The following is a 14,728-nucleotide window of genomic DNA, read 5'->3' on the forward strand; positions in this document are numbered from 1 at the left end:
TCTGTCTAAGTGGGGGTTACGTCAATAGCTAAATATCTTCGAAGAAGGCATCTGCTTCGCGCCCAATGTGGCCTGCCAGCTCTGTAATATCCTCTGCATACTTCGGCCCATCCTCGAACATGTAGCCATCAATGAGGTCAGTCGGAACCCATTCAAAGTACACGTTCTTCACGCTCGCCTTCAGACCCTCCTCTTCAGGTAATTCAACTTGAGAATACCTCAGGACAGTTGTTGCGGCTTCTTGCAAGGAGGCCTCTCGCCTCCAAGAAACCACTACCTCGTCAATGTCGTTCTCCTCATGGCCAGGCGGTTCATACGGCAAAATCTTCTCGTTCTCAGCCAGGACAAGAACTTTGGCGTTGGGGGCACAGTATCTAGCCGAGAGGACCGCTGGCAGTGACCCGGTCTTGTTGCTCGTCGAACCATCCTTGCGAATCAAATCGGCGCCAATGAGTACGAGTTTTATGCCATCGCTCGCGATTGCGGCCGAAGCGTCGGTGAATATCGAGACATTAACCTTCTTTCCTTTCTCAGCGCCCGATTCTCGTAGGCGGCTGACAAGTCTCGATGCCATGGAGACGCCCTCGAAGAGGGGCCGCGATTCGAGGATCCGGATGTCGAACTCGGAGTCGAACACAAGGACAGCCCGGTGCAGGCATTCCAAGATGGTTGAACTTGACGACAATGTGAGGATGCGGATCGGGTCGCCTGAATCGTGGTTCTCTCGGAGGAACCCTTCGAAAGACTTCCAGATGCCATCGACGGACTCGACCCTTGACAGCGCGTACTGTTGTAGTTTCCGCGCAACTGTCTCCTGGAATTCCTGAGACACCCTGTCAATCTTCTTCACCTCATCGTCGATAATAGAAAGCGACCTTGTCAGCACGTTCAGAATTGCAGCACCCATGCTCTCCCTTCCGTTTTTCCACAAATGCCACGCCGCAAGCCTCGTGTTCCGCCACCATATCTCCAACGACTCATCTCCTTCTGATATCACGTCAACAAGCACATCGAGTGCCTTTCCCGCCAACTGCCTTGCTCCGCTCTCATGATCTCTTTGGAGCGCAAGCAACCCCTCGCTCAAAACTTTCCCACTTCTCTCGCCTAGTTCAATCTCAAACCAGACCCTTCGAAGACTTTCCGCCAATTTTGGCACTCCCCCGAATTCATCAACGTCACGGACCTCCCTTGGATCAAACCATTGGAATCCCGTATGCTCCCAGTCGATCTGAATCCGTCCCTCATCTTCAGGAGACTTCAACCGAAACGCGAAAGGATGGATGATCCACTCACGACCAATGCTTTCGTCAGAGAAACGGTAGTCTTTGCCTTGGCGGAATAGCGTAAGAGCCGCCGGCGTCAGTCCCGTTTCCTCCTTGATCTCGCGCCATGCTGCGTGCAATGGTGAAGGGTCGTCCTTATCAACGCTGCCAGATACAGGTGCGAGACGGTTCCTGTGGCAGCTAGTCAGCATGAATCGGATGGACCACGAAGGGATGCGGCCTCACTGATAAGTTCTCACTCTGTCGCTGCGCCGGAACAATGCGACCTGAGGCCCTCCATCCGACGGAAACTTGAAGATGAAGGACGACACGACAGTGCGTCGGGTCATGGGTTTGTTCGCTGAATCCATCACGGCTTGTTCAATTCATCTACTCTTGATTCTCGTTCTGATGTCTGTGATTAATGGCCCTAGCGCGGCTGGTGCATGGTTGATGCCGTTGCGTCGCGTGGTCTTCCGGCCGAGGAAACACTGACTATGAGGTCATCATAAAAGTCTCGGCCGGCACGGACGGAAATCATGAATTGGCTGGCCGGGATTGCCAGCTGGCCGCAGCTGCCACATAGCAACAGCTGAACTCTCAACAGGGCTAATAAATACGGGCTCGCAAGATGAACGTTCAGTGGAAAGTCTACATAACACTATTTCATGTATCACGAAGTAACATGAATGCGCAGAAAGAGAGAGAGAAGTTGTTCGATACTGGAAACATCTTTAAACCCTCTTGCCACAAACGTTCAAGAATCAACATAGAGAGGCATAAATATCTCGACAGCTCCCAGTACGCTCCTGAAAATCTTGTTTTATTGAGGGAAGTAGGAAATACAAAAGAATCTTAGTGAAGATCTTCAAGACGCCCAGCTTTTGTTATTACGTATTGAGATCAGTAAACTCAATAAAGAATACTTGTATATAACTGCTAGATTCACAAACTACAGTTGCAGTCAGTGTAAACCTATATGAACTATGAAATAGTAAAGCCGTGAAACATTCGTCGACTGTCAAAAATTTAACTTAAACGACTGCTAGGTTAATGACCTAAAAATACAGCCCATAAGACTGTCCTCGAGTTTGGAGTGTCGAAACCTGAAAGCTGTACACTTGTTATCGGGACTCATGATACTTAATAGGACAAACGCGACAATCAATCACAGTAAAACTACGTTAAACGTGATATGTAACGTCTTGAAAAGCTGCAGACGTTTTGTGCCGTTGAAAAGACTGACTGGCCTTCTAGGAGTTGAGGCTGCCCCAGGGTTATAGAGGCGAGGCAGCGTCCGTAGCGGCTTCCAGATCATAGAGCCACACGGCCCAGTACTCAACGTCATAAACAATGCATCATTGCTACTTCAGAGGAGCATAATATACATACCGCACTAACATTATTATTCCTGGTCAAATGCTTATCTAGTCAGTGACAACGCATAATGAGGGTAATTGGATAGGTAATAAGAAAAGCTAGTTAAAAGGCAGCTCTAAAAGCGGTTTCATACTGGCCCTTGTGCAAAATATTCATATCTCTCCTTCAGCTCTATGTAGATTCCTTCATATACTATGGGGCTTGCTTCCACAACCCTGCTCCAGGCTCCTAGGAGAAGTTCCCAGACAATGAAGTCACATCTGGCAGCTAGGTCAGATGACGATCTACCGACGGGACTGAGAGAGAATAGCGGGCTACCAAAGTTCCAAATAGTCGCCACGGCCAGGCAGAAGCGGAAGCGGAGATGCCAGTAAATCGTGGTCAATGTTGGTTTCTGCTGAAATTGTCTTGGGTTCATCGTCACAGCTACATAACCACATGGAACTCATGGTTCAAGACCTGCATCAATTTATCCAACATGCAGACGGATACACAATTGAACAATTCTCAAGGACCCTTAATAAGTTCACATGGTCTCTAGGGCACCAATAAAATAGCGAAGGTATGAATGCCTGCCATTAACCCTGCAGGATAGGCACTGCCTAAAGAGACGCATTACGCTTCTTGTCTCGACAGACCTGTACTGGCTTACAATAAGGGCAAGTGCATAATACCAAGTAGCCAGCAGGCTACAAGATGCCGACTGAACTCGGGGCTGAAGCCCCCGCGGCGAAGACAGTCACAGAAGACGAACACCAGGCACCAGTATTTCAGACACGCTGACGAGCAGGCATGAACAGACCAGACAAGGTATTGATAAATACAGGGAGGCTTCATATTATTCACCATTCCGCTTCGGAATCTCACATGCTAGGGTTCCCGGGACCTGCGGGATTGCCGGATGGGATCGTTCCGTACATGGAGGTAATATCAAGACTGTGTTCTTTGTGGCTGCATCGGAAAGCAAGGATGGTCTGCCGTCCAGGTTCAATCGGTCATTCCATGCGACGATTTCAGTGATTGCGAACCCATCAGCGTCTATTTATAAACCTCCAATGAGACATAAAATTATTCAAGTCTCTTGACAATGAATGGAAATTGTTCCCAGAGGGAGATCAAGGCTACGAGATCATCGTGACACGGAGGTGCTACGAGTTGAAAAGTAACCCGGCCTCTCTGGCTCTTTGCAAATATGATATCTGAACTCAAGGGAGGTTGACAACTTGCCGAAGTCTGGGAGTCGGGACTCGGACTTTAAACCAATGAGTCTTCAGATGCTGCATGGTAGCGTTCCTGAAGGATCTGCAGGGTAGGCACATACGGCCCGTCTCGCGGATAACTGAGAAGATAACCGTCTTGGCTCTTGGCAATATGTAGACTTGAAGAAGCACACCAAACGTCCACTACACTCTGTACTAGCAAAAATAGCCAATCCTCCCACCGAAAAGCATGACAGGAGTAAGACTAATCATACTATGGTTGCTGGCAAGAGTTGACAAATGTTCAACGAAGGCTTTCCAGGGCTTAGCTTTCTTGGCTTAAGCTTAATGTGAGGAATCCACTACAGGGGTTGGTTACACGTGAAGGATTCGATAACTCTGCTGCCTGGCAGCACTAACTGCAAGGTTATCTAGTTTTCGTCACATCAGATGACAGAAATTTCACATTTTTCACTCTCTTTACTATCGGAGGTTGTCCTGATGGTTGTTGATTTTAGGGTAGATGGATGCAGCCCTGCAGCTGTCGGCCAATACGGATCTGGCAGGTTCAGATGATGTCTCCAATAGTTTCTTCAAATAGAATCTCATCAGCTGATTAAGAAGGAACTTCGATGCTCACGTTACATTGGTGGCTAGATCAAGCTGTGACTACGCAGCTTAATCCGCAAAGGCCAAGTGGAAGCACGACAAGGATGGTGAACACTAAGTGACAGTCGGCCGCCTCCAGCTCGGCTAGTCGTGACATGCCTGCAAAAGTACTTCTGGAATTCGTTCTAGATCGCGTTGTGGATGCACTCAAGTGCAAGCTTGGCGACATGGAATGATCAAGTAGTTTGAGTAAGACAGAAAAGGACATCGGCCTGGTGCCATGGCGGAGAACGCCGCGGTATGTTGAATTACGAGAGCCTCGGAGCAATTACCAGTGGTTCGCGCTGTATTAATATGAATATCTAAACGCCCTCCCACATTGAAACCGTGAGCGCTTCGTCTTTGACTGTTATCTCAAGGCGCGTTCTTTCACTCGTTATCCATACGCCATGTGGCATTCAGCATCAACCATGTATTGTGGTTTATGGCTCTTCCTGCTCCTTGAGTGGGCGGTGGCCTTGCCAGCGCTTCCTGGAGACCTCAACAGAAGATTTCTCGACCATGATTTGCCCCATATCAACATAACCGAACATTACGGTGCTTCCATGTCCCCGCGATCAAGCCTGGAACGTCGAGCCAAGGACTTTTACCTGCGCATCATGCCTCTGGGTGCCTCCATCACAAAAGGAGAGCCCGCTCCGCCGGATGACCAAGAAAAGAACGGATACCGAAAGCCTCTCCGTGATCGACTGAGAGAGGATGGCTGGGAAGTCAACATGGTCGGCTCGGTGGAAGACTGGGGCACAATGAGTGATAGAGTAAGACCAGACCTCATGACTCCCAAACTGACCACAAGATGAGGACCAAGATAGACTGACGGAATCAATCAGCAAAACGAGGGTCACCCAGGCTGGAGAATATCCGAGATTCACTCGCTTGCCCGAGACACTGTCCGCAAGTGGAAGCCCAATCTCATCCTCATCAATGCCGGCACCAACGACGCAACACAGAATCGCGATACTGAGCCCGCGAGCGAGTCACACATCCGGATGGAGAAAATGATCACAGAACTCTTCTCCATTGTGCCTGAGACAACCATCATTCTTTCAACTCTCTTGCCTCACAGCAGCACGCCCGAGGCAGCGGAACGAATCAAGGCCATGAACCAAGAGACGATCAAGCTCGTCAAAAAGCTTGAACAGGTCCCAGGATATCGCATCTCCCTGGCGAACATGGACGACGGTTTCATCACCTTAGGCGACATCTTCGACGGAACTCATCCCACGCTGCTAGGTCGCCGAAAGATGGCGGCCGTGTGGCACGAAGCCATCAACCGAGCTGAGGGGAACATCACCCGGCCAAGCAGCGACGTTGACTTTGACGACGGAGCATCGGATACAACCTGCGACAAGAAGTATGGCAGTGGTAACGCCGGAGGCCGGGCGGGCTGGCAGGTACTCGGCGCCGCCGATCCGTTGATCAGCGATGACGGAACGTACACGCACAAGTCTACTCCTAGGGGGAAACTCGACCATCCCATCTTTTGGCCCGAGACGACCAAGTTCTATTTTACTCAGCTTGTCAACCAAGGTGCTGATCGTGGCGGGGAGTTGGATGAGTTGGTCATTGCTGCGCTGCACGAGAGTGGCTCCAGAACAATTTCCATGGCCATGAACAGGGGAGATGGCACCTTTGACGAAGGTGTTAAGTTGGACATTTCAGATGGATGCATACCCAGAGGTGAGCCATGTCCTGTCAATTCTCTCTGACAGCTGCTGACAAAAGAGCATAGGAATTCGCTGGGGCGACATCGTGAGTCATGGCTATTACTTGCTTTCTTAGTGATATTTGATTGACAAGTATTACAGGATAATGATGGCTTGGATGACTTTATCTGCATCGCCCCCGACGGCGCTATGTTTGTATCAAGGAACATGGGAGGAAACCCGCCCAAGTTTGAGTCATTGGGACAGGTAAGAGTCTACTCAATTCGCTTCCGTGTGGCGATCATTGTCAGATCATACGCTTACAACACCTAATCTCCAGGCAAGAGGTCCTACTCTTGGATACAAGCAAGAACATGTCAGACTCGGAGGTACGTTATGACTCTGAGATCATTCCAGCTCGTAGGCCGAAGAGGGCGGGCTTGGGAGTCGTGGAGAACCCTGAACGCTAATGGATGCATAGATATCGATGGCGACGGCAGACTCGACTACTGTGTTGTTGGCGACGATGGCAACATTCGCTGCTGGCGTAACGGTGGCGTTGGTAAAATGCCCGAGTACTGGCAGGACATGGGATCAGGTCAGCCCGTCTTCCTGGCCAAAGGCATGGGTGACATCAGAGGTGTAAGATTTGTGGACGTCAACGGAGAGTAAGTGTCTTCAGATCAATCTAGCTCTGCAATGTGTTACTGATGTTGACATTGTAGTAACCGCGATGATTGGGTGTGGATCGATACCACTGGCAAGACGCGTATCTTCATCAATCAGAGAGGTGAGGGCAAGGGAATGATTCCTCACTGGGTTGAAGCTGCTGCTGGACACGGCGGTGGCTTTGATGTCAAAGACGACGGCTCTCGAGACCTCATCCAGTTTGGCCGGTTGTATGGCAGCGGCCGTGCTGATGTGAGTGAATTGTCGTCGAGATGTTTGATCCAAACTGACCCAAACGCTCACAGTACGCGTTCATCGACAAGAGTGGATGCAGGAAGTATCTCAATACGCAAATGATCTTCTGCACGTGGGACATCAATGTTTGGGAGAACCAGGGGTCTGGTGGAAAATTCCAGAAGGGTAAGTCTTATGGTTGAACTTCTTGATCGCGACTAACGGGATGAACACAGGAGACGGAGCTTACTGGGGCGACATGAGGGGCAGAGGTGTAGATGACTACATCTGGATCTCCCCCAATGGTGTCGTCAATGTCTTCCCGAACCAGAACACGAAAGAAGACACGACCAAGGACGCCACGCGTGGCATTTGGGGTGTATCTATCCGCGCCCTCGAGACTGGCATGGACCGCCGTGCCCTCCATATCGGCGACTGGGACGGCGATGGCAAAGACGATGTCATTGGCGTTGATAAGGCATCGGGTGCACTCACAGTCTGGTACAGTCGCTGGAACGGCGGCACTGACTTCAAGTTCGATCGCAAATCCATCGAAGGCAGCGACAAGTGCAAGCAACGATGGGGCGTGGGGTACTTTGATAACGGTCACCACTTCGCCGACATCACGTAAGTTCTATGTCCTTGCTGTCTTTTTTGATTCTCGAAAGATTGACGTATTTCTCCTGATCAACAGTGGCGAGGGCAGAGTTGACTATCTTTGCATGGAACCTGACGGTCGAGTCACAGGATGGATGAATGACAAGGATTCGACTCTGCGATCCGTCGGTCAGGTCAAGTTCAGCGAAGAGCTTGACAGAGCCAACTTCCGATTTGCCGATGTCGATGGCGACGGCAGAGCTGACCTCATCTGGACCGATAAGTTTACCGGTGATGGCAAGGTTTGGAAAAACATGAGGGAACTTCCTGAAAATGAGCGGATGAGCGGCAGCAAGTTTCATTGGGATCCGAAGGGAGCTCTTTACCTCGGGTCATCGAGAGGCCCAAACTTGCACTTCCCGAACCTGGGAGGTCAAGGGCGAGCAGACATGGTCGAGGTCAATCCAGTGACGGCTCATGTAAGTCCTCATCTTTCTTCATCAGCTGCATGCTCTCTGTTACTGACGTTGGAATCAGGGCTGGGCATGGTACAACATGTGTACCATCGGCGGAGGCGATGACGCCGAGTCGGACCCTAACCTCCCCGAGTACACGCCTGCACCCCCAGAGGATGATCCCGAAGTACCCGACGATGAGGCTGATGCGTTCTGCGACTCCAACGCCAGTCTCAGGAATCCTGCTCTTTGGAACGAGCTTGGTATGGGCACTTGGCTGGAGCAGAGGTAAGTCGCATGCTGAGAGAACGTTTCGCAGTAAGAGGTTTGGAAGCTGACTGAACAAAAGGACTCGATACTACGCCAACAGCGAGGAAGGATGGCCGCGACTGGCGGAAAATGAAGACGGAGGAGTTCCTCGTGTGATGGCCTGGTTCAATTTGCGAACAGAAGACCGACGGTTGAACTGGCCCGGACAAAAGTGCCAAGAGTGAGTTAGAAGCTGCCTCCCACCGAGAGAAACACCATACTAACCAAAAGCAACCAGTATCACGGGCGAATGTAGCTTGGATTCGTCTGATTACCTGGACAATTGTCATGGCAGAGGGCGTCGTTCATTCGCTCTGTGGACCATGGCCAACTACGCCCATTTCCGCCAACTTCATGCTGAAACCATCACCATAGAAGGGCTCAACACAGCCCTTAAGCTGCCCCTCTTGTCTACCACTTTCATCAATTCCAAGTACGGCAGCGACCTCTCGATGGGTGCTGGAGCATGGCTCACTCTCGCCGCTGGCTTCGCAACCACGATCTCGGCAGTCGCTATACCGGCGACCGGTCCGATCGGCGCCTTTTTCGGGGGTCTTTTGACGGTGGCGAGTGCCATCGCCGGCTCCTCCAGTGATCCGACGTTTGATCCCCGATTCGATACTTGGGCGCAGTTGTCAGCGGACTTTGGCAAGGCGCAGGAAATGGCACGCGATATGTTCGCAGCCCAATACAACAAGCTTCTTCGCGACATGCCCCCGGACCACGACGAGAAGGCGGGCACCGAACTAGCTCTGCTCCTCAAGTCCGGCGCCTTTGCCAGCCAGGACATCGGTACAGGCTCGACCGAGATTGACACGGGCGTGCAGCGGAGAATGCTCACGGCAAGTCTGATCACGGCGATGTGGAACAGTCAGCGGGTTTTTGCTGTCAAGTTCGGCAAGGACAAGGTGAAGTTCAAGGACAATCGCGATAACGACATTCACTACGACCCCTGCTTTGGCAAAGGGATTGACGAAAACGTCGCCAAGCACGAAATCTGCTTCGACGAGAACACGAACTGGTTGATTGTGAGTGGCCGATGACACACATAGATGAGATGGACACATGACTGACCAAGATGACTTGTGCTAGATCGAGCACCCGAAGGAACTGAGGGATGATGGTGACCTCTGGCGGAACTTTGGCCAAGACGCAAAGAGCCTGGATACCTTTGACTTCACGCCAGAACAGGTGATCCGCTCCGCCGAGCGCACGCAACAGCAGACGGGCGGTTTCAAATCGACGGACCCGAACACCATGGCCGACTATCTCCTCAGCATCGGACAGGACCCCAATCGCGAAGGCTTCGATATCCAGGAGCTTGTTCGATTCAACATACCCGTGTGCGACATGGACAAGTTGGACCTCGAGGCGGTCTACTGCACACCCAGCAGCCATGATTGGTGCATCTTCCAAGCGATCATCAGGACATGTGAAGGGATGTATCTTTCAGAGACCGTGGGATGGCCGTACAAATTGGGGGATGATTGAACGGGCTTGTTGACTGGGTCTTTCGCCGTCGGCATGCTATCCAACAGGCGGTAATTGGTATCGTGGTGTAGTCTTTTCTTCTTCCTGTACATAAGATAGCTTTTACATATAGAATTTGAAGACGTGCTGGGGGGAGCATGGGAATACGATAATGTGGCCCCTGAAACTCTGTAGCACCAGCATTTTAGCCGAGCCGAGGAACCCAGCTTGCGTACCTATCCGACCGTAACGAATGGAGGGATAGCCTCTGTCTCGAGAGCAGATATTGTGTTTAGGGAGAATGATCGACAAAACAACATCAATGAATTCAGCAGAAACGGAAGTGAATCACACGAGACGAGAGCCTCCGCACACAGTCGACCACAGCAACACAACTTCTCCACCGACCCGAGCACAACCGGCCGAAGGATTGACTGTGAACTGCCAACTGAATGAGTCTGGATCACCACTAGCGGCCTTCTCCCGCCTAAGCGAATGTTCCTGTCTGGGTAGCGTAGCCGTAGCCGCCGGTCAGGCGTTCCGGGGCGTCCAATTGTTGGCTTTTCTGGCAAGCATTGACCGTCGAGATTGTCAGAAATATGTGGAACATGAGGTGAACATGTTAGCGATTTGCATGTCTGATGTCTCTCGTCTCTCATTCTGAGGCGAAAACCCATGCTGAGGCGGCACGGTGAAGTTCCAGTCTTGGGAAGCCGACGGAGGACAACGTAAGACAGACAGAGCGCCGCCACATACCAATCACTCTTGGGGGGTTTGTTCCGTTTCCCTGAGCCTGGCCGTCGATTTACGGTTGGCCGTTGGCAGTCGCGGTCCTCGGCAAAACAAGACGTTTTGATGGGGTTGAAAGGGTCAGCCATCTCATGAAGAGAAAATCGAATACTACATCGCACCGTTCACAACACATGGTGTCCATGTCCATGTCTTCCTCTAGCCAGGGCTGGCCCGGGTACGTTAGGCATTAGGGACAACCCAATCAGCCCAGTCCCAGGGGTTTGAATCAATGATCAACGGCCCCCGAATCCGCCTTGGGGTATTGGGCCGGGGTCATTGGCTGGCCATTTTTCCACTGACCATGAATGGCCTGTGAATCGTGTTTGGTGTTTGTGTGATTCACCGAGAGGCTTGCAGCTTGCAGGCTGCATGTTGCACCTTTAGAGTAATGAGAGGAGGACGATGAATAGGCAGACGAGGGGAAATGCCTTAGAGACAGAAGAAAAAAGCGACAGAGCATAATACACAGTAGCATTGCGCGTACCTGTAGAGGTATGTAGAGGTATAGCTCTGGCCCCCAAGTCGAGCTCGTGTTAGTGAAATATGTGTATCTCACACCTTGGAGACTAACACGGAGCTTCCTCCGCCCCCAATGAGCAAGCATTCCCTCCCCTCAAGCATTTCCCGCCCATGACCCCCCAGCAGTACCCTTTTTTATTTTTATTTTTGTTTTTTCTTTACCAACGCTACGTTACCTTGCGCTCGCGACGGCAAGCCGACGCTCTCAAAATCTCGATTCTCCACGTCCGACGTCCTCAACCAATCTTCCTCCCTGGAACAGCCCTTTGCGCAAGCGAGCGAATCTGAATCTCGCGTCCACACAGCTAGACGCGGACAGCACGAGGACAATCGACGACAACACGACGCCAACTTCACCAACGACGTCCAGACACCAGAGCCGAGTACCCTGATCTCGAATTCTGCACAGTCAATAGTGGTTGCTACTCAAGGGCGGCTCATACCGGCGTCGACTTTCATACCCCGGCCGCCAACTAGCGAGATAGACCGACCAGACGCCAAAGTCAATCAAGGCCAACTGACGACGCCTTCGGCCACCTACCTAGCGACAGCACCAACAGCCATCACCGACGTCGTCCACCGCCAGAGCTCTCACCCGCATCTCTCACTCATCCAGTCTTACGTCTCATCCTCTTCCCGTGATCGCGGCCCGGCGACGGTGACATGCCGTCTCACTGGTTCGCACCGCCAGGATGCAGCAGCACCAGGAGCAACAGACGGAAACCCCAAACCGTGGAGGCGGCCGTTTGCCTGTCAATCCTCGGCGACACAAGGTAGCCCCGGAGCAGAGAAAGCGCGTCGCCACAGCGTGAGTGATATCATCTCCTATCCCATTCCATTCCGTCTCGTCATCTCATCTACCTCTCATCCCGCTATGGTCTCATATCCTCGCATCTCATTGGTCTAAATCCCATTTCACATGGGCCGACCTGATATCTCACCCACGCTCACTCATCGCCCTGCCTGCCCTACTGCTACCCATGAGCTTATTTACGAACCTCTCCGCAGATGCAATAGCTGCAATGTTCGCCGCATCAAGTGCTCCGGCGAGAAACCATGTCGCCAGTGCCGAAGCTCATCCCGAGACTGCCACTATCCCGCTCCGGTCGAGAAAATCTCAGTCACCCGCGGCGAGCTGGATGACTTGAAGAGACGATGCGAGGCGGCCGAAAGGGTTCTGCAGATCAAGGTACCCGATGCCGCCGAGAGACAGCAACTTTTGCAGCAAGAGGGCGGCGATCCGGTAGGGTCCCGGGCCGGCTCCAGCTCATCCTTCACTCCTCCGCAACAGCAGTCCCAGCAGCAGTCGACGCGCGGCCCGAGCGACGCACCAAACGAGGACGAGGCCGACACCGCCGCCGCCGGCCGTATGTTGCTTGATCCGGACGGCAACTCCCGTTTTCTCGGCGAGACCTCCGGCGCCACCTTCTTAGACTACCTCAAGGAGTTCATGTCCACCGTTTCGCCTCTGGCTTTCAATCGGCCATGGCTGTCGCCCACTCCAAATAACGGCTCTGCCTTCCTGGCGTCTCTCGGCAAGTACCAGACGTACGACTCCCGGCCCATATACGAGGACGCCAACGTCAGCCCCCTAGCCCTGCCGTCTCGCGCCGAGATGTTGGCCAGTCTGAACGACCTGCGGTACTTCATCCAAGACGGCAACGGCACCTTTCCCTGCGGCGGCATCTACTGGTGGGGCGACCTCAGTACCGTCCCCGTCGTCCCGGAATCCATCTCCTTTCCGCCCGGGACTTCACCGCAGAACATCTGGGACAAGTACCGTCACCTCGCCTTCTATCACACCGCTTTCGCCGTCGCCTGCCAGGCCAATACGACTGCCGCTCACATGCCGAACCCTCCGGACCTGAGCCAGACGTTCTTCGCCAGAGCCCGAGTTCTCCTCGGCAACCCGCTCGATATCACGAGATGGACCATCAGCGATGTTGCTGTGCTCGCTCTCATGGGCTTCTATCTCATTGAGATGAACCGCCGCGATGCTGCCTACATGTGTGTCAGCAACGCCATGCACATTTCCATGATGCACGGCGCCCACCGCGGCTGGGTGGATGAACGAGGCAAACGTGTCTTCTGGACGCTCTACATTCTTGACCGATGGCTGAGCTGTCTCATGGGCCGTCCGCCAACCATCTCGGACGACGCAGTCCGTCTGCCCTTACCAAACGATGCTCCGTAAGTCCTACCCGAAACCCCTGCCCCCTCCTCTTCCCGTCCTACACCGACCGGCACGTCTCCGATGACGGCCCATCTTCCAACCAACAAACGAACCTCGTCTGACTTGACGGCCTCCGCGCGCCTCACCCATGCAGTTCCCTTCCCCCTGCAGCCGGCCTCCGAGCCCACGTCGAGTTGGCCCGCATTTCGGGCCACATTGTGTGCAACACGTATAGAGTCGCCCCCTACGACTACCATCCCGGCGGAGCGGCGCGCCATGTAGAGCGAGCTCTGCAGATGCTCCAGGACTGGCTTGCCTCGCTACCCCCTGCCTTGCAGATGCCCGCCGACCTAACAAGTACCGATCCCGCATGCTGTCTCCTGCATATGGGATACAATCAGGTAAGCTTCTTCCTCCCCTACCCCTCGCTTCCCTCGACCCGGGTCCGGCTTGTTCTACGTTCCCTCCCCTTCCATGGCTGTTTTCTACCCCCTCCCCGAACGGGAATACGAAGAAGGGAACGAAAAAAAGCATCCCTTGCTGATCGACTGGGGTTCTGTAGCATCTCATCCTCCTCCTGCGCCCCATATTCTTCATCGCCGTCAAGAAGGCCTTTGCCGAGCGCTACATCACCACCGAACGCCGGTGGAACATCGAGCACCACACCTCCCGAATCCGTTCGTGCTCCGAGGCAGCCCGCCGGAACATCCATCTAGCCCGCTGGCTCATCGACCTCACCAATGGCACCCGAAAACTCCTGCAGGCGGGCCTGCACTACGTCTTCAACGCCGCCATCATACTCATGCTCGAGGAGCTGCTGCCCCCGCAGCAGCAACAGCCGCCGCCGTCTCCGTCACCGGGCCTGGAAGACGTCAACTTCGCCATCGGCGTCTTTGAGGAGGAGGCCAAGACCGGGAGCAACTACGCCATCGATTGCGCCACCGTCCTCAAAGACCTCAACTCGCTCATCCAGCGGCTTCGCCTGGCCCCTCCACAAGCCATCCGCATCCCGGGGGCACCATCCACGCCAGGCCTCGCGGAGGACATGACGCTTTCCAACAGCAGCAGCAGCAGCACGCCCACGAACGTGCCCCCTCGAGATCACCGTCTTCACATCCATCACCAGACGCACCAGCAGCAGACATTCCCGCCGGGGCCGGGTCTACGCCAAGTAACCGAAGGCGACGCCCTCTATCGACAGCTGGCGACGTGGGTTGACAACAATGATTTGCAACTATACAGTAATAATAACTACCTCATTTGACCCAAGACGTCAACAAATACAAGATAAAGTTCAGACATTCGCTCCAAATAAGAGAGAGACAACCCCGACCTTGAACGATCAAAAAGTGTT

At 53.1% G+C, this 14,728-nt stretch overlaps 3 protein-coding genes across 3 annotated transcripts; 2 read left to right on the forward strand and 1 right to left on the reverse strand.

The window, feature by feature from the left end:
* Positions 1-28: 28 nt before the first annotated feature.
* Positions 29-1,612, reverse strand: CkaCkLH20_01588 (translation initiation factor eif-2b subunit family protein; the record flags this gene model as incomplete). Its single annotated transcript, XM_038884307.1, has 2 exons — positions 29-1,454; positions 1,509-1,612. The coding sequence occupies 2 exons, from the start codon at positions 1,610-1,612 to the stop codon at positions 29-31; spliced, it is 1,530 nt and encodes a 509-aa protein (XP_038750007.1).
* A 3,287-nt stretch (positions 1,613-4,899) lies between these two features.
* Positions 4,900-9,911, forward strand: CkaCkLH20_01589 (putative carbohydrate esterase family 3 protein; the record flags this gene model as incomplete). Its single annotated transcript, XM_038884308.1, has 14 exons — positions 4,900-5,268; positions 5,341-6,190; positions 6,243-6,262; positions 6,319-6,423; positions 6,497-6,545; positions 6,638-6,824; positions 6,882-7,077; positions 7,131-7,245; positions 7,296-7,686; positions 7,754-8,135; positions 8,194-8,399; positions 8,461-8,601; positions 8,659-9,448; positions 9,513-9,911. 14 exons carry the CDS (start codon positions 4,900-4,902, stop codon positions 9,909-9,911), a joined length of 4,200 nt encoding a protein of 1,399 aa, XP_038750008.1.
* Positions 9,912-12,120: 2,209 nt separating this feature from the next.
* On the forward strand, positions 12,121-14,638 carry CkaCkLH20_01590 (fungal specific transcription factor domain-containing protein; the record flags this gene model as incomplete). Its single annotated transcript, XM_038884309.1, has 3 exons — positions 12,121-13,391; positions 13,529-13,775; positions 13,937-14,638. 3 exons carry the CDS (start codon positions 12,121-12,123, stop codon positions 14,636-14,638), a joined length of 2,220 nt encoding a protein of 739 aa, XP_038750009.1.
* Positions 14,639-14,728: the final 90 nt, after the last annotated feature.

The sequence above is a fragment of the Colletotrichum karsti genome (assembly GCF_011947395.1).
Source record: "Colletotrichum karsti strain CkLH20 chromosome Unknown Scaffold4, whole genome shotgun sequence".
NCBI classification, from domain to species: domain Eukaryota; kingdom Fungi; phylum Ascomycota; class Sordariomycetes; order Glomerellales; family Glomerellaceae; genus Colletotrichum; species Colletotrichum karsti.